Here is a 19,710-nt window from a genome sequence, read left to right on the forward strand (position 1 = left end):
CTCAGTGCCACCAGTTCCAGCCCGGTGTTCAGCTGCACTGGTATCAGTTCCAGCCCGGTGTTTAACACTTCTGATTCCAGTTCTCAGTGCCTTTAGTTCCAGCCTGTAGTTCAGTGGCGCTAGAACCAGCCCAGTGTTCAGTGCCTCCAGTAACAGTCCAGTTCATAGCGCCACTGGCCTCGGTTCAGTTTCCTGTGCCACCGGTCCCAGTTATTTTCCTAGAATCACTGGTTCAAGTTCTGCTCTCAGTGCCACTGGTTCCAGTCCAGTTTCCAAGTCAAGAATCTTTCAAGATATCCGTACCACAGGCTCTTCTATTGCTAAATATTGGATATGCCCTAGTCTTACATGCTACCTGTTACAGCATCGACTGCAGCTGTGCAAAGGGAAGCCAACTCTCTGCTTATCGCAGCCTGGTCTGACAGTCCCGGAGGAAGGAAACACTTTCTAATGGGACTGCCTATTTATGGTTGTGACTCACAGGTAGGACTTCCAGTAGGAAGCCACTGCCAGTCACAGTGAAGCCAGTTCAGTCACGGACTGCATCTGGTTTCACTGACACTATTTGGGGTGGTGGATTTTACCTGGGGGGGGGATGGGGGGGCTGCAGTAAAATCCACCACTGGTTGCTGAACAGTATTAACATTACGTAAGGTTCTGTTGCCATTTTGCTTTTTCTCTTTCTGCCATGTGTCTGTTCTGCCCCATATATTAGGTGCCCCATCACAGGACTCTCATACCTAAGGGTAAATTTACTAAGATGGGATTTCTATTTAAGATGGGATGTTGCCCATAGCAACCAATCAGATTGAACTTCTCATTTATCTAGCACCTTCGAGAAGATAATACCTGAAATCTGAACTCCCATCTTAGTAAATTTACCCCCTAGAGTAGGCAAAGTTCCTGGAGTATTATGTGATTTTAATTTGATGTGTGGTTTGGCCTTCAGTAAATTGCATAGTTTACAAATCATACATCAAAGCACATGAAAATTAAAAATATATTTAAAATAAAAAGTATTCACTTGATACAAATTTACACTGTTATAGTAAATAGATATTCTCTACCAAACAATGTTGCCTGTAAGCTGTATATTATTTACTGCTATTTATGTAATATCATATAAGTAAGCATTCACAGATAGCAAAGGCCGTATATTTGCAAAATAAACCATTAGTATCTATGACAGTGTAACTCTCAAAAATCAGGTTGCGCCCATGTCAATTATGAGGAAAGAGTATTTATTATAGCTGGGTTTCCAATCAGGAGACAACTTAATTTGATGAGGTTTTCTGATGGGAACTAGTGACACAAAGACATATATAAACCATAGGGTCACACTGAGAAACCACGCTGCCTTCTGTTGATTTCTGTAGCCAGCTCTTGATTTAGGGCCTAATTCAGACCTAATCGCACCTCTGCGAATTTGCAGTGGTTTGCGATTGGATAGATGCCGCCCAGACAGAGTGAAAAACCGCCCCGTGCAAGTCTGTGTACGCCGTGCGAAAGGCTTTGCAAACGCCGGTCAACTGCAAATCCGTTTGCAAATCTCTCACCATCAAATGTTTTTACAGTCTGTTCAGTTTGTGCATAGCCCAGGGCTAACTCCTACAGTGCGATCCAAACAGGCTGATCGGGCCGGAGCTGACGTCACACACCCTCCCTGAAAACGCTTGGGAACACCTGCATTTTTTCCGGACACTCCCAGAAAATGGGCAGTTACCACCCCCAAACGTCCACTTCCTATCAATCAGTCTGCGTTCGCCTAGCGATCAAAAAAGATGCTGAATTTTTCTGCAGTTTGGCCTCACGTCTGCGCATTACGATCCATACGCAGGCGCAGTCATTCGATAATCGTCCGCTGTGCAATTTCGCACAACAGCGATCAGGTCTGAATTAGGCCCTTAGAATGGACTATAGTAAAGTGTATTGCTGATTCTCACCTCTGCTTCAGAAGGTCCTCCACATCCTTACACATTTTCCTGCCATCTAGTAATCTCTGTAGGATAATGTCATATCCCGTATTCAGAATTAAATCTGTACACTATAAAAAAAATTAAAAGAGAGAGTGGTTACTGTAAGTGAAACAAGCTAACATGTAATAGCGTTCTTCATTTCAAACTCACCATGAATAGCTGCATTAGTTTGGAAATAGCCACAATTCATATATCCTGTTTGTGACCCATGCCTACTGGTGGTTACCCTCTGGCGTTGGGAAAAGGTCAGTTCACACCATGATATTTGTGTAACCATCACTAGCACTTGTGGTGGTAGGGATCAAGGGAGATTTTTCAATAAAGGAGTAAAAAGATGATAAGATCCATTGTAAGCACTAATACCATAATTTCTGACTCTCCAGGAATCTCCAGACTTCCAAAATGTCTAGTGATAGAGCCTGACAATAACCCTGAAGTGAAATGGGGGCAGAGATCAATGTTCTTATTACACTACTTATGTCATCACTACGCCCAGCACGGAGGAAACCATGGACAGAATAAACTTTATTTACAAGAGGAGGAGTAGATTTACAAAAGCTTCTAAAGCACACAAATGGTGGTATTACCCATAGCAACCAGAGGCTATAATTTTCTAGAATGCAATATAAAAATTATAGCAAGAATTGGTCATGGTTGCTACGAGCAACGCCTCCACTTTTCATTTTTAGAAACTTTATTAAATCTACTCCGAGATGTGCTGAAAAGAAATGTACACCACACCACTCTCCAGCTCATAGATGTAGTCATTACTTATTCATCTCCACAGTGTTTCTGTAACACATTGGATTTCCAAGCCCTGTTACCTCATGTGGCATTGCCGCTTACATAGAAATATAGACTTTGATGTCAGATAAAAACCTCTTGACCCATTTAGTCTGCATTATTTTTTTATCCTGGCCTTGGAGGCTCTCACTAGGGAGGCCAATCCCGGGATCCGGATCAGCGGGATCCCGTGATTTTGGCCCAAAAATGCCAGGATTTGAATCCCGGGATTGGAGCCTCCAATCCCGGGATTCAAGGGATTACATTGCGCATGTACGGGAGGGTGGGTGTAAGTAATACTACTTACTAATATTAGGCGGGCGGCAGCTATGGACAAGCTGAACGCGGCGGCACTTCAAATGTAGCGCCGGCCGCCAGCCAATCAGAGCTGGCGGACCAGCAGCCAATCAGGGAAGCTGCCGCAGCAGCGGCAGCCAATCGGGAGCGACTGATGTGGCCACTTCCCTGATTGGCTGCCGGTCCGCCAGCTCAGGTTGGCTGGCGGCCGGCGCTTCATTTGAAATGCCGCCGCGTTCAGTGTGTCCATGGCTACCGCGGCCGGCCGCCTAATAGTAAGTGTTATTACTTACACCCACCCTCCCTCCCATGCCGCTACCTACAGCCTTCCTCCCTCCCGCGCCGCTACCAACCCTCCCGCGCCGCTACCTACACCCGCCCTCCCGCACCGCTACCTACAGCCTCCCTACCTCCCGCACCGCTACCTACACCCTCCCTCCCGCACCGCTATCTACACCCTCCCTCCAGCGCAGCTCCCTACAACCTTCAATGATCCCTACTGCAATCCCGGGATCCCGGTATTGACCGTTTTTCAATCCCGAATCCCGGGATTGATAAATGACCCGGGATTGGCCTCCCTAGCTCTCACGTGCCACCGAAAACATCCCTGAGCCTAGTGTGTTTTCAAACAGAAAGGTGGTTGGCATGTTTACTGGTTCCTTTTTCATGTCAGCATGTTGCACGGGCGTCACCATCTTGATTCCTCTCAGCTGATACTCTATTCTCCAGACCAATGCTACAACAGTCTCACTCCTATGACTGATTCTGGCTCCCGCCACTGTAATTCCTGTTTGATTAACTCAAGTCTGGTAGTATCTGTTCCAGTATATGCTGTGCCAGGGCCATAACTGGGGGGGGGGGCTAAGGGGGCATGCGCCCCGGATGCAGGATTTGAGGTGGCGCCAAGGAAGTTACACAGGAGCAAGGTTTTTGTTTGTTTTTTTACTGGTAGTGTTGTGCTGCTCCAGTAAGACAGCAGACAGCTCCCGTTGCAAAGTCTCTGACCCACCTGTCTGCTCGCAGCTGGCTCCGACGCTGTGCAGGTGAACTCCAGTACCTGCGATCTCTCCTATGTTGGCTACTGTCTTAAACTCTCTTCTTTGCCATGCAGTGCTGCGACTAGCGTGCTGTGCACTGCACAAGCTAGAGAAGCACCCTGTGCTCCCAGTTAGCAGTATCAACCTCGCTTTGCCTCCCAGATAGAGTAGCTTATAGGGGTGTGTAGTGTAGTGATGTAGTGTACCATATAGAGTATGTAGTGTAGTAATGTATTGCAGTATATAGGGGCATGTAGTGCAGCATATAAGGGGATGTAGTGTAGTGATGTAGTGTAGCATATAGGGTATGTAGTGCAGTACATAGGGGCATGTAGTGCAGTGATGTAGTTCAGCGTGTAGGGGATGTAGTATATTCATGTAGTGCAGTGGATACGGGAATGTAGTGCAGTGATGTAGTTCAGCGTGTAGGGGATGTAGTATATTCATGTAGTGCAGTGGATACGGGAATGTAGTGCAGTGATGAAGTGTTATGATATAGTGCAATGTATGGGGACACACAGTGGAGCATGTAGTTGAACATGCTGGCAGGGCATGTGACGCATAGGGCATTTGAGGAACATAGGGTAATATTGTCCAATAGTATCTCCTTTTTTTAAAATTTTTGATAATCTGATTATTTTAGTCTGACATCGAAGGGGAGGGGAGGGCGCCAAATTACTGCCTTGCCTCGGGTGATGAAAATCATAGTTTCGGCACTGGCTGTGCACTCCAGAATGCAATCACCAGCGTTTATTCTGCACAGTACACTTCAGACCGCAATCACATGCATTCATTCTACACAGTGCACGTCAGAGTCAGACTGCAATCATCCGCATCATTCTATGCTGTGCACTCCAGACTGCAAACACAAGCATTCATTCTACACAGTGCACTTCAGTCTACAATCAGCAGAAACCTTTCTACACAGTGCACTCCACTCTGCAAGCTTCAGTATCCATTGCACACAGTGTACTACAGTCTGTTAGCACCAATATCCATTCCACATGGTACACGTCAGTCTGCAACTATCAGTACCTATTCATACTGTGCATTCATTACATACTCTCTGCAACAGTGTGTGACTCTCTCCTCTTGCAAGTGTCTACTTCAACTATATACAGTGCCTCTATACCAGTTCTCGCTCCATCTGAAACTGTGACCCTCATTCAGCTTCCTACGCATTTTTACAATAAACACACATGGCCACTTTTCGTCTGTCTGCGAATGCGCAATGTCTACAGCATGTGTGCACAGACTTCTGTATTGTGATCGCATCCCCGATCGATGCAATCGCAATTTGATTGACAGCGGCTGCCGTCAGAGGGGCATTGACACATTGCTCGTGGGACTTTGCATGCTGGGCAGCCTTGCCCTGAGCGAACTGAGAAGCAGATTCTGCTTTTTTACAGAATCTGCAACTCAACCTGAATAGGGTCCTGTGTGTGAGCTTGTAGCCCTTCCTCACTGTATATGATTCTATACATCACTATCCTTGGTACTTGGTCTTCTCCACCTTAAGAGGAGCCTCATCAGCTTCCTACAGTCTTAAAATTTGGGGGATTTTTGAAGCCCAGGGTGCATGCTCCAATTCACCTAGTGCAGTGAAATAACTGTGCTGGGGGCCTTGGGTTTTGGACCTTCTTCAAAAGAAGAAATTCCCAATTTCTCCTCATCCCCTCAGGAGCCAGAATACGTGAATGAGGTGAGGGAATCTTTTCGCCGAAGCTTGAAAGGAACCAAAATGCCTCTTATGGGGTGAGGGTCTTTGGGCTTCCTCCACCACAAGGCTCAGGGTTGCCCCTTTCTCTCCTAGGTTGGCTGAAGCTTTCAGGTGAGAAATGGATTATTCCGCTCTCCTGCAGAAGGAAAGAACCTCAGGAGACTTAGGGAGAGGGCGGACCATAAGGGTCTCGCCAAACCCCAACAAACTACAAGAATATACAATATTGATAGATAGGACTTCATACCGTATTTGCCTACCTTTGATGTCTCCTCTGCCAAAATGCCACAATTCGCAGGTCCGCAGGGAGCGGGCTGGGGTTAATGGCGCAAATGGTGTTCGATAGCCGAACTCCCTCTACACAGCGCTGCAATTCCATGTATAATGTCTTCATCCTACTCGCTTCACTAGGAAGCGGGCAGGGTGTGGGAGAACCGGCTACTCTTCCGTATGTGCAGGGAACTGCCCGAAAAATCGGAAGTAGGCAAGTATGCTTTATACACACAGCAAAGTCTACTGTCCTACTCTATATATGGATTACATCAGGTTGAAAAGTAAAAAGCATAAGCAATGCTCAGTAATAGCTTAGTGGCAGTAACCAATGCATTGCACAATTCCAGATCCATTGCATGTGAGCATTTCGCCATAAACATATTTCATATTTCCGTCCTTTAAACAGTCAGTGTAATTAAATCCTGCCTGCTCTTCCTCTTTATCTCTCTAATGTTGCCAGGATTAGTCATACTGTAAAAACATAACAGCATATTTTGTCAATGTGCTGTTTTTTGCATAGTAATGATGGTCCAGGTTACATTTTCTCATACTAAAAATAGAGATGTGCCGCGGGCACTTTTTGTGTTTTGGTTCTAATTCCATGCTCGTGTTTTGGTTTTGGGTTGGTTTTGCTAAAACCACCCTTTTGGTGTTTCGTTTTTGGATCTGGATGATTTTTGAAAAAACATAAAAACAGCTAAAATCACATAATTTGGGGGTAATTTTGATCCTATGGTATTATTAACCTCAATAACATTCATTTCCACTCATTTCCAGTCTATTCTGAACACCTCACAACTCACAATATTGTTTTTAGGCCAAAAGGTTGCACCGAGGTGGCTGTATGACTAAGTGACACAAGTGTGCGGCACAAACACCTGGCCCATCTAGGAGTGGCACTGCAGTGTCAGACAGGATGGCAGATTTAAAAAATAGGCCCCAAACAGCACATGATGCAAAGAAGAAAAAGAGGTGCACCGAGGTTGCTGTATGACTAGGCTAAGGGACACAAGTTTGCGGCACAAACACCTGGCCCATCTAGGAGTGGCACTGCAATGTCAGACAGGATGGCAGATTTAAAAAATAGGCCCCAAACAGCACATGATGCAAAGAAGAAAAAGAAGTGCACTGAGGTTGCTGTATGACTAAGCTAAGCGACACAACCACCTGGCCCATCTAGTAGTGGCATGCAGTGGCTGAATGTCGAAAGTGGCCCACAATATTTCAGTCCACTGACAGCATCTCCTGCACGCCCCTGTCATTTTTCAAAAATTCTGCAATTGGTGGACTTATACGGCAGCACCGCTGGACTAATACAGCAGTACCCCTGGACTTATACGGCAGTGTCAGACAGTATAGCACTTTAAAAAAACATGCCCCAAACAGCACATGATGCAAAGATGAAAAAGAGGTGCACCAAGGTTGCTGTATAACTAAGTGAAGCGACACAAGTGTGCGGCACAAACAACTGGCCCATCTAGGAGTGGCACTGCAGTGTCAGAAAGGAGGGCAGATATAAAAAAAGGCCCCAAACAGCACATCATGCAAAGATGAAAAAGAGGTGCAATGAGGTAGCTGTATGACTAAGCTAAGCGACACAAACAATTGGCCCATCTAGAAGTGGCACTGCAGTGTCAGACAGGACGGCAGATATAAAAAAAAAATAGTACCCAAACAGCACATCACGCCAAGAAGTAAAAGAGGGCAATGAGTAGCTGTATACTCATTGCCCACTAAGCTAAGCGACATCAGTGTGCGGCACAAACACCTGGCCCATCTAGGGTTGGCACTGCAGTCCCACTGCACTAATGGTGGATACCGGACACCAGCATAGTTGTTATGGCCCCAGTAATCCGCTTTGCAACAGGGTATATATATATATGGCAGTATCACTGGACTGGATTTATACGCCAGTACCACTGTAATTATACGGCAGGATCACTGGATTTATATGGCAGGATCACTTTAATTATACGGCAGGATCACTGGAATTATACGGCAGGATCACTGGAATTATACGGCAGGATCACTGGATTTATACGGCAGGATCACTGGAATTATACGGCAGGATCACTGGAATTATAAACCAGTATCACAGGAATTATACGGCAATATCACTGGAATTATACGGCAGTATCACAGGAATTATACGTCAATATCACAGGAATTATAAGGTAATATCACTGGAATTATACGCCAGTATTACTGGAATTATACGGCAATATCACTGGAATTATACGACAGTATCACAGGAATTATACAGCAATATCACTGGAATTATACGGCAGTATCACAGGAATTATACGGCAATATCACTGGAATTATACGGCAATATCACTGGAAATATACGCCAGTATCACGGGAATTATACAGCAATATCACAGGAATTATACGGCAATATCACTGGAATTGTACGGCAGCATCACAGGAATTATACGTCAGTGTGACAGGAATTATACGTCAGTGTCACAGGAATTATACGGCAATATCACTGGAATTATACGGCAGTATCACAGGAATTATACGGCAATATCACAGGAATTATACAGCAATATCACTGTAATTATAAGGCAGTACCACAGGGTTTATACACAAGTATCACAGGAATTATATGGCAATATCACTGGAATTATACGCCAGTATCACAGGAATTATACAGCAATATCACTGGAATTATACGCCAGTATCACGGGAATTATACGGCAGTAACACTGGATATATGGCAGCAGAGGACACCACCACTGTGACTGGTCACTGGACTGATGCTGCACAAGACACTACCCCTGGTCTGATGCAAGACAACACAGCAAAACTGTAAGGGACTTATACAGCACCACTGGGGACATATAGCAGCAGAGGACACCATCACTGTGACTGGCTGGACTGATGCAGCATAAGACACTACACTGGGTTGAGCAGCACAAGACAGCACTGGAATCACCACCCCACTTTCCCACCCACACATGGAGACACGTCCTCTCACTACACTCTCCGAGACTGGAGTGAAAATCCAAATCCCGCGAGAATCCGACAGCGGGATGATGACATTTTGCCACATTCTGGTTTCCGAGTCAGGCGGGAAAACCCAAGCCTGACTCGGATCCGGACTCGGGTATGGAGGTTCGGTAGGGTTCGGATCTCAGGGATCCGAACCCGCTCATCTCTAACTAAAAACAGGCTCTTAAAAATAACATGCTGAACTATAGCCTCTAACTCGCTCAAAAGCTCTATAAGAGGTCATCACTTTCAGTAATCTATAGTAGTGATGAGCGGGTTCGGTTCGTCGGAATCCGAACCCCCCCGAACTTCACCCATTTTACACGGTTCCGAGGCAGATTCGAATCTTCCCGCCTTGCTCGGTTAACCCGAGCGCGCCCGAACGTCATCATCCCGCTGTCGGATTCTCGCGAGATTCGGATTCTATATAAGGAGCCGAGCATCGCCGCCATTTTTCACTCGTGCATTGGAAATGATAGTGAGAGGACGTGGCTGGCGTCCTCTCAGTTTTATTCAGGTGGCTGCAAATATCTGTGCTCACTGCTTTATTGTGGGGACTGGGGAACAGCAGTATTATATAGGAGGAGTATAGTGCAGAGTTTTGCTGACCAGTGACCACCAGTATTATACGTTCTCTGCCTGAAAAATGCTCCATATCTGTTCTCAGTGTGCTGCATATATCTGTGCTCACACTGCTTTATTGTGGGGACTGGGGACCACCAGTATTATATAGGAGGAGTACAGTGCAGAGTTTTGCTGACCAGTGACCACCAGTATTATACGTTCTCTGCCTGAAAAACGCTCCATATCTGTGCTGCATTGTAGTATATAGTAGGAGTACAGTGCATAATTTTGCTGACCACCAGTATATAATATATAGCAGTACGGTACAGTAGGCCACTGCTCTACCTACCTCTGTATCGTCAAGTATACTATCCATCCATACCTGTGGTGCATTTCAGTTTTGCACAGTTTGCTGACCACCAGTATATAATATATAGCAGTACGGTACAGAAGGCCATTGCTCTACCTACCTCTGTGTCGTCAAGTATACTATCCATCCATACCTGTGGTGCATTTCAGTTTTGCACAGTTTGCTGACCACCAGTATATAATATATAGCAGTACGGTACAGTAGGCCACTGCTCTACCTACCTCTGTGTCGTCAAGTATTCTATCCATCCATACCTGTGGTGCATTTCAGTTGTGCGCAGTATATATAGTAGTAGGCCATTGCTATTGATACTGGCATATAATTCCACACATTAAAAAATGGAGAACAAAAATGTGGAGGGTAAAATAGGGAAAGGTCAAGATCCACTTCCACCTCGTGCTGAAGCTGCTGCCACTAGTCATGGCCGAGACGATAAAATGCCATCAACGTCGTCTGCCAAGGCCAATGCCCAATGTCATAGTAGAGAGCATGTAAAATAAAAAAAAACAAAAGTTCAGTAAAATGACCCAAAAATCAAAATTAAAAGCGTCTGAGGAGAAGCGTAAACTTGCCAATATGCCATTTACGACATGGAGTGGCAAGGAACGGCTGAGGCCCTGGCCTATGTTCATAGCTAGTGGTTCAGCTTCACATGAGGATGGAAGCACTCATCCTCTCGCTAGAAAACTGCAGTGCCACTCCTAGATGGGCCAGGTGTTTGTGTCGACCACTTGGGTCGCTTAGCTTAGTCACACAGCTACCTCATTGGGCCTCTTTTTTTCTTTGCATCATGTGTGTTATGATTCCAGCACTCTGGTCAGAGGAGATCTTATGGCAAGGACCGGAGCACTGGAACGGAATGCTGGGGAAGGGAGCAGGACAGGAAAATAGCCCCTGGCGCCCTAACTCTGTTGTCTCACCCGTGTTGTCAGAAATCCCCTGCGTGACTATGGTTTCTTGAGCCCTTGGCAGCCGCGTTTGAAGGGCGTATTATGTCTGCCCAACTCCGATGCCCCCCGGTCTTAATGAGAGACAAAGGGAAATCCGAGACAGGGTGATAACAAGAGGCCCTCTAACTAAACAACCAGGCCAGGGGCTAAGCTAACTCAAAACTATAATATGTGCGGAGAAACCGCCAGGGAAAAGGACAATCAAAATATCCACTTGTCCAATTCTCCTACCCGGCACCGCCGAGTACCAGAGAGGACTTGTGGAAGCGGAACCCTCCGCAAATGCTCCAAAAACAAAATATAAAAGGTAAAGCGGCTGAGCCGCAACACACAGCAGAGCCGCAACTCACGAACACCACTGGATATAAAACGGTGATCAGTCAGGACTCCAGGGAACCAAACGACCTCCTGGGATGAGATGACAACTCCCGAATACCGGACTTCTGAGGACTGGAATGACCGGATACAGCAGGACTGGAAACAGACTCTCAGCAAACAAAGGCAGCATGCAGGAAGCTATTACCGGCGTCTGTGAGAAGCCCTGGGAGTGTATTTAACAAGGAGTCCTCCAATCAGCTGCTAAAAGGCTGATTAGAATAAATGCCGTGCAGCTGCCTTGCTGCACGGCCAGAGAGCAGGTGAATATATTAATTCCTAAAGCCTAGCAACGGGGAACGCGGTCCGCCAGTGGCGTCCCCGTTGCTAGGGTCCGTGCGGCTCAGCGCGCCCGGCGTCTAGCGTTGCTAGGGAGCCGGCGGCTGTACGCGCACGGCTTCTCTAGTTGCTAGGTGCCGGGCCGCGCAGACAAGCGGACCCCGGCGCCTAACAGTACCCCCCCCCTTGAGGAGGGGTCAAGGAACCCCTAAAGCCAGGTTTCTGAGGAAATTCCCGAAAAAATGCCCTCTTGAGCCTCGGGGCATGAAGATCCTTATCCAGGACCCAAGACCTTTCCTCCGGACCATAGTCTTTCCAGTGAACTAGAAAATACAGCCGACCCCGGGACAATTTGGAATCGAGAACCTTCTCTACCAAGAACTCCTGTTGTCCCTGTACATCCACTGGAGATCTACCCTGAGAGATCTTCCGAGGAAATCTACTGGAAGAAACGTATTGTTTCAACAGGGAACAATGAAACGTATTTCCAATCCTGAGAGATCTTGGTAAACGTAACCGAAAGGCAACTGGGTTGACTCTTTTAATAATAAGAAATGGCCCAATAAATTTGGGTCCCAGTCTAGCCGAGGATTGTCGAAGCCTGATGTTGCGAGTCGACAACCACACCCTATCTCCCACCTTAAAAGTGCAAGGACGTCGGAGCCTGTCAGAAAATTTCTTCTCTCGAAAGGCCGCTTTTCTGAGAGCAAGGTGCACCTTTTTCCAAATGGCTCTGAGATGGGAGGTTAAGGTTAGCGAGGAGACTGAGGAATGATGAAAAAAAGAATTAGCTCTGGGGTGAAAACCAAAAACTGAAAAGAATGGAGACTCTTTAGTGGAGGAATGACAAGAATTATTGTAAGCAAATTCAGCCAACGGAAGAAACTCGGACCAATCATTCTGGAGTTTGGCTGAATACAAGCGCAAATATTGTTTCAATGATTGGTTAACTCGTTCGGTTTGCCCGTTGGATTGTGGGTGGTAACCGGATGTTAACGACAACTTCATCTTCAATGAGGCACAAAAACATTTCCAGAATTGTGCGATGAATTGTGGACCCCGATCAGAAACAATATCAGTAGGCAACCCATGAAGCCTGAATACATGGCGGAGAAACAAAACTGCCAACCCTTGGGCAGAAGGCAATCGGGGAAGAGCAATAAAATGAGCCATTTTACTAAAACGGTCCACTACCACCCATATGACTCGGAATCCGGCTGAAAGGGGAAGGTCAACCACAAAATCCATGGAAATATGAGACCATGGCCTGAGAGGAACATTTAAGGGCATAAGTTGCCCGATAGGCAAGGAACGGGGAACCTTATGCTGTGCACAAACCTGACATGAATAAACAAATTCCTTGACGTCTTTAGAAAGACCAGGCCACCATACTGAGCGAGAGACTAACTCCAATGTCTTAGAGACTCCTGGATGCCCTGAAACTTTGTTATCATGGAATTCCGTTAAAACAGTAGCTCTCAAAAACTCAGGGATGTAAAGACGACCAGCAGGAGTAATTCTAGGAGCTTGGTGTTGAAGCTGTTTTAACTGGATAAATAAATCTTATGTGAGGCCCGCCCAGATGACCGAAGATGGAAGTATGGGGGTAACAGGATTGTTATTGTGAACCGGAAGAAAGCTACGTGACAGGGCATCAGCCTTAGTATTCTTGGAACCAGGCCTGAAAGTGATTATAAATTTGAAACAAGTAAAAAATAATGCCCAACGTGCCTGCCGGGCATTAAGCCGCTTAGCCGATTCAATATATTGCAGGTTCTTATGGTCAGTCAATACCGAAATAGTATGTTTTGCTCCCTCCAGCCAATGCCTCCACTCCTCGAAAGCCCACTTTACCGCCAGTAACTCCCGATTACCAACGTCATAGTTGGATTCAGCGGAGGAGAATTTCCTGGACATAAAGGCACAAGGATGTAACTCCAGAGACTCCGGATCCTTTTGAGAAAGGATAGCCCCCACTCCAACCTCCGAGGCATCAACCTCCACCACAAAGGGCAATTCCGGATTAGGATGTCTGAGGACTGGAGCCGAGACAAAGGCTTGTTTCAAGGCCCGGAAGGACAACTCAGCTTCACGCGACCAGTTGGTAGGATCCGCTCCTTTCTTTGTCAGAGCTACAATGGGAGCAACCAGGTCAGAAAAAGAATGAATGAACCTCCTATAATAATTCGCAAACCCTAAAAAGCGCTGAATTGCTTTTAAATTGGTGGGTTGCGCCCAACTAAGGATGGCCTGGAGTTTCTTTGGTTCCATGGAAAATCCCTGAGGGGAAATTATGTACCCTAAAAAAGATACTTCCGTGACATGAAACTCACACTTCTCCAGCTTGGCATATAAATGATTCTCATGTAACTTTTGAAGAACCAGACGCACCTGGGTAACATGTTGTTCTATTGATTCAGAAAAAATCAGGATGTCGTCTAAGTAAACGACCACGAATTTCCCTAGGAAGTCACGGAGCACATCGTTAATGAGGTCTTGAAAAACTGCTGGAGCATTGGACAGACCAAACGGCATCACCAGGTATTCGTAGTGACCCGACTGAGTACTGAAGGCCGTCTTCCACTCATCTCCAGATTTAATTCGGATGAGGTTGTACGGAGCGTCAATTTTAGAAAAAATCACAGCAGAACGTAACTGATCAAAGAGTACAGAAATCAACGGCAAAGGATAGGTGTTTTTAACTGAGATCTTATTCAGGGCTCTAAAATCAATGCAAGGTCTAAGCGAGCCATCCTTTTTCTCCACAAAGAAGAAGCCTGCACTTAAAGGAGATTTTGATGGTCTAATAAATCCTTTCTCAAGGCTCTCCTTAACATAATCATTCATAGCCGCAGTTTCTGGCCCGGATAATGCATATAATCTTCCCTTTGGCAATGCGGCACCAGGAATTAACTCAATAGCACAATCATAAGGCCGATGGGGAGGCAGAATGTCCGCATTGCCCTTGGAGAAAACATCAGCAAATTCCTGGTATTCCACCGGAATGAGTTCTGGAATGATAGCTGCTACTCTGACTGGAAACGTGATACATTCCTTATCACAAAAAGTACCCCATTGTGAAATCTCCCCCGACCGCCAATCAATGGTGGGATTATGAAAGGCCAGCCAAGGGTGACCCAGAACAACTGGAACTGCTGGGCAATGTGTAAGATAGAACTCGATTTTCTCGGAATGTAGAGCTCCTACTGTAAGTAGTACAGGGGGTGTACGGAGAGAAATAATCCCATTGGACAGCGGACTCCCATCTAAGCCATGCATGGTGACACACCTACCCAAAGGTAACTGAGGAATGCCTAAGGCCTTAGCCCAAGTTAAATCCATAAAGTTTCCTGCAGCTCCACTGTCTACAAAAGCCGACACCGAAGAACTGAGGCTGCCAAAGGAAACTTTAACTGGGACTAAAAGGGAGTTATTCGAGGAGATAAGCTGCAGACCTAGGTGAACCCCCTCACAATTCACCTGGTCAAAGCGTTTCCCGACTTGTTCGGACAATTACGAGCAAAATGTCCCTTACCCCCACAGTACAGACAAAGACCAGAATTTTGCCTTCTGGCTCTTTCCTCAGGAGACAGCCAGGAGAGACCCATCTGCATGGGCTCCTCTACGTCTTCAGGAATGGAATATACACACGGACTTGACCTTACAGGTGCTCCTCTTTCAGCCCTCCGCTCTCTGAGACGACGATCAATCTTAATAGAAAGCTCCATGAGTTTATCGAGAGTCTCAGGAGCGGGGTACTGAAGGAGACTGTCCTTTATAGACTCTGATAAGCCGAGGCGAAACTGACTGCGCAGGGCTGGGTCATTCCAGCCACAGTCGTTCGACCAACGGCGAAACTCCGTACAATAAACCTCCGCAGGATTTCTACCTTGTTTGAGAGCGCGCAGCTGACTTTCAGCGGACGCCTCTCTATCAGGGTCATCATACAAGAGCCCTAAAGACTCAAAAAAAGCGTCAACTGACAACAATGCAGGATCCTCTGCTCTTAAACCAAATGCCCAGGTCTGAGGATCCCCCTGGAGTAAAGAAATAATAATCCCGACCCGCTGAGATTCAGTACCCGAGGAAGTCGGTCTTAAACGAAAATAAAGTTTACAGGATTCTTTAAAATTAAAAAACTCTTTTCTATCACCAGAAAAACGGTCAGGCAAATGCATCTTTGGTTCAGGGACTACCCTTGGGGAAGCTCGCAAAAGATCTTCCTGCGACTTCACCCGAAGAGAAAGATCCTGAACCATCTGAGTAAGTTCTTGAATCTGGCTGACTAAGAGCTGACCAGGATTTGTCCCTAAACCTGTTGGATTCATGAGGCCGATAAACTCTCACAAAACTGAATGAGAAAAAATTAAACCCCGTTTAATTTTAAGTTTTGGTATGGCCGGTAATAATGTTATGATTCCAGCACTCTGGTCAGAGGAGATCTTATGGCAAGGACCGGAGCACTGGAACGGAATGCTGGGAAAGGGAGCAGGACAGGAAAATAGCCCCTGGCGCCCTAACTCTGTTGTCTCACCCGTGTTGTCAGAAATCCCCTGCGAGACTATGGTTTCTTGAGCCCTTGGCAGCCGCATTTGAAGGGCGGATTATGTCTGCCCAACTCCGATGCCCCCCGGTCTTAATGAGAGACAAAGGGAAATCCGAGACAGGGTGATAACAAGAGGCCCTCTAACTAAACAACCAGGCCAGGGGCTAAGCTAACTCAAAACTATAATATGTGCGGAGAAACCGCCAGGGAAAAGGACAATCAAAATATCCACTTGTCCAATTCTCCTACCCGGCACCGCCGAGTACCAGAGAGGACTTGTGGAAGCGGAACCCTCCGCAAATGCTCCAAAAACAAAATATAAAAGGTAAAGCGGCTGAGCCGCAACACACGGCAGAGCCGCAACTCACGAACACCACTGGATATAAAACTGTGATCAGTCAGGACTCCAGGGAACCAAACGACCTCCTGGGATGAGATGACAACTCCCGAATACCGGACTTCTGAGGACTGGAATGACCGGATACAGCAGGATTGGAAACAGACTCTCAGCAAACAAAGGCAGCATGCAGGAAGCTATTACCGGCGTCTGTGAGAAGCCCTGGGAGTGTATTTAACAAGGAGTCCTCCAATCAGCTGCTAAAAGGCTGATTAGAATAAGAGCAGGTGAATATATTAATTCCTAAAGCCTAGCAACGGGGAACGCGGTCCGCCAATGGCGTCCCCGTTGCTAGGGTCCGTGTGGCTCAGCGCGCCCGGCGTCTAGCGTTGCTAGGGAGCCGGCGGCTGTACGCGCACGGCTTCTCTAGTTGCTAGGCGCCGGGCTGCGCAGACAAGCGGACCCCGGCGCCTAACAATGTGCTGTTTGGGGACTATTTTTTTGAAGTGCCATCCTGTCTGACACTGCAGTGCCACTCCTAGATGGGCCAGGTGTTTGTGTCGGCCACTTGGGTCGCTTAGCTTAGTCACACGGCTACCTCATTGCGCCTCTGTTTTTCTTTGCATCATGTACTGTTTGGGGACTATTTTTTTGAAGTGCCATCCTGTCTGACACTGCAGTGCCACTCCTAGATGGGCCAGGTGTTTGTGTCGGCCACTTGGGTCGCTTAGCTTAGTCACACAGCTACCTCATTGCGCCTCTTTTTTTCTTTGCATCATGTGCTGTTTGGGGACTATTTTTTTGAAGTGCCATCCTGTCTGACACTGCAGTGCCACTCCTAGATGGGCCAGGTGTTTGTGTTGGCCACTTGGGTCACTTAGCTTAGTCACACAGCTACCTCATTGCGCCTCTTTTTTTCTTTGCATCATGTGCTGTTTGGGGACTATTTTTTTGAAGTGCCATCCTGTCTGACACTGCAGTGCCACTCCTAGATGGGCCAGGTGTTTGTGTCGGCCACTTGGGTCGCTTAGCTTAGTCACACAGCTACCTCATTGCGCCTCTTTTTTTCTTTGCATCATGTGCTGTTTGGGGACTATTTTTTTGAAGTGCCATCCTGTCTGACACTGCAGTGCCACCCCTAGATGGGCCAGGTGTTTGTGTCGGCCACTTGGGTCGCTTAGCTTAGTCATCCAGCGACCTCGGTGCAAATTTTAGGACTAAAAATAATATTGTGAGGTGTGAGGTGTTCAAAATAGACTGGAAATGAGTTGAAATTATGGTTATTGAGGTTAATAATACTATGGGATCAAAATGTCCCCCAAATTCTATGATTTAAGCTGGTTTTGAGGGGTTTTTGTGCCGCAGGAGAGAGTACTATGGCTGCATAAAAGTGAAGGACCAAGACTCGCACAAAGATAGATAAGTATAAACCAGCTTAATTATTGTATAAGTGAGATTGCTTGTCTTCTACTTTTTATTTTTGCTGCTTTTTCTTTGAGAGTAACAGGGAGTTAGACCTTACAAACAATATGGGAGGGGCTGTGATTGGGGTGATTGGGGACCTCACTCAGTGCATGTCGTGCAAGATGTATGCACACCTGGAGCTACCGGCCCAGTGTGATTACATCTGCACGAGGTGTGTGCGAACTGTTGCCCTGGAAGCCCAGGTAACTGATCTAGAGCAAACCGTTACGCGACTGAGGGAGATTCACGATCTCGAGCGTAGTTTAGACAGAACGGTGGAGGAGTTGCGGGAGGGGTCACTGGTAGAAGAGGATGATGATCAGGTAGCCAGTTGGGTCACAGTTAGAAGGAAGAAAAAGAGGGGGAGGCTCGACATCTCCGAACTATCAAACCCGAACAAATTTGCCCGATTGGACGAGGAATTGGAGGATGATAGTGAAGAAATGACGGTGCCGGAGGAGACTGCTCCCTCTAGCATCCAGAGGAGCGGTCCCTCTGGAGCGGTTGGGATAAAAGATAGAGAGGTACCTAGTCAGATAGTGGTGGTAGGGGTTTCTATCATCAGGAAGGCAGATAGGGCAATCTGCTACCGGGACCGTGATCGCCGTACAGTCTGTTGTCTCCCGGGTGCTCGGGTATGGCACATCGCGGACCGGGTAGATAGATTGTTGGGAGGGGCTGGGAAAGACCCGATGGTCTTGGTGCACGTTGGCACCAATGACAAAGTTAGCGGAAGGTGGGATGTCCTTAAGAAAGACTATAGGGACTTAGGAAAGAAACTGAAGGCAAGGAAATCTAAGGTAATATTCTCGGAATTATTACCCGTGCCACGCGCTAGTCCAGGGAGGCAGAGGGAGATTAGGGAGGTAAATGTGTGGCTTAGGGATTGGTGCAGGAAAGAGGGGTTTGTGTTCCTGGAACACTGGGCGGACTTCTCAGTCAGGCGCCATCTCTTTTGTCGTGACGGATTGCACCTGACTGAGGAGGGGGCAGCGGTGCTGGGGGGAAGGATGGTTAGAAGGTTGGAGGAGATTTTAAACTAGGAGCCTGGGGGGAGGGTTTAGCTAGAAACTACGGGTCATGCAGTGAGAATAGTGGGGATGGCGGTAGTAAACGAAATGGGGGAGAAGTTGGGGGGAGGGTAAGAGCAGGCGGTAAGGTTACTAACATGGGTACTAAAAGGGATTTTACCAAAGCACTAACCAATGACGATTACAGGTCATCATTGCTACATTAGGTGAAAGATGTCCCTAACGCAAGGGAAAATACTTATCTTAGTTGTATGTATGTAAACGCCAGAAGCATTACTGGTAAAAAGGGTGAACTAGAAATACTTGCAGCAAGCAAACAGTATGATATTATAGGCATTACTGAAACTTGGTGGGATGAATCTCATGATTGGACAGTCAATCTAGAGGGCTATACACTGTTTAGGAGAGACAGACTAAATAAAAAGGGTGGAGGGGTGTGTCTTTACGTAAAGCCGTTTTTAAAACCTGATATACGGGAAGATATTCATGAGGGGACTGTAGACACTGTCGAGACATTATGGGTAGAAATTGCATGCGGGGAAAAAGGAATAAAAAAGTTAGTGTTAGGTGTATGCTATAGGCCACCTGGTATCAACGCATCTGATGAGGAATTGTTACTAAAGCAAATTGAAAGAGCAGCAGGAGTAGGAGACATAGTAGTGATGGGAGATTTTAACTATCCAGAGATAAACTGGAAAAACGATTCATGTA

At 46.7% G+C, this 19,710-nt stretch overlaps 1 protein-coding gene across 2 annotated transcripts in view; it reads right to left on the reverse strand.

The window, feature by feature from the left end:
- PSTPIP1 (proline-serine-threonine phosphatase interacting protein 1) overlaps window positions 1–19,710 on the reverse strand; it is a 254,785-nt gene that overhangs the window by 57,625 nt on the left and 177,450 nt on the right. For both annotated transcript variants that reach the window (XM_063926584.1, XM_063926585.1), the window contains one exon: window positions 1,944–2,044. In XM_063926584.1, the coding sequence (XP_063782654.1) occupies window positions 1,944–2,044 (101 nt within the window). The remainder of the gene's footprint in view (window positions 1–1,943; window positions 2,045–19,710) is intronic.

The sequence above is a fragment of the Pseudophryne corroboree genome, chromosome 6 (assembly GCF_028390025.1).
Source record: "Pseudophryne corroboree isolate aPseCor3 chromosome 6, aPseCor3.hap2, whole genome shotgun sequence".
In the NCBI taxonomy this organism is placed as follows: Eukaryota; Metazoa; Chordata; class Amphibia; order Anura; family Myobatrachidae; genus Pseudophryne; species Pseudophryne corroboree.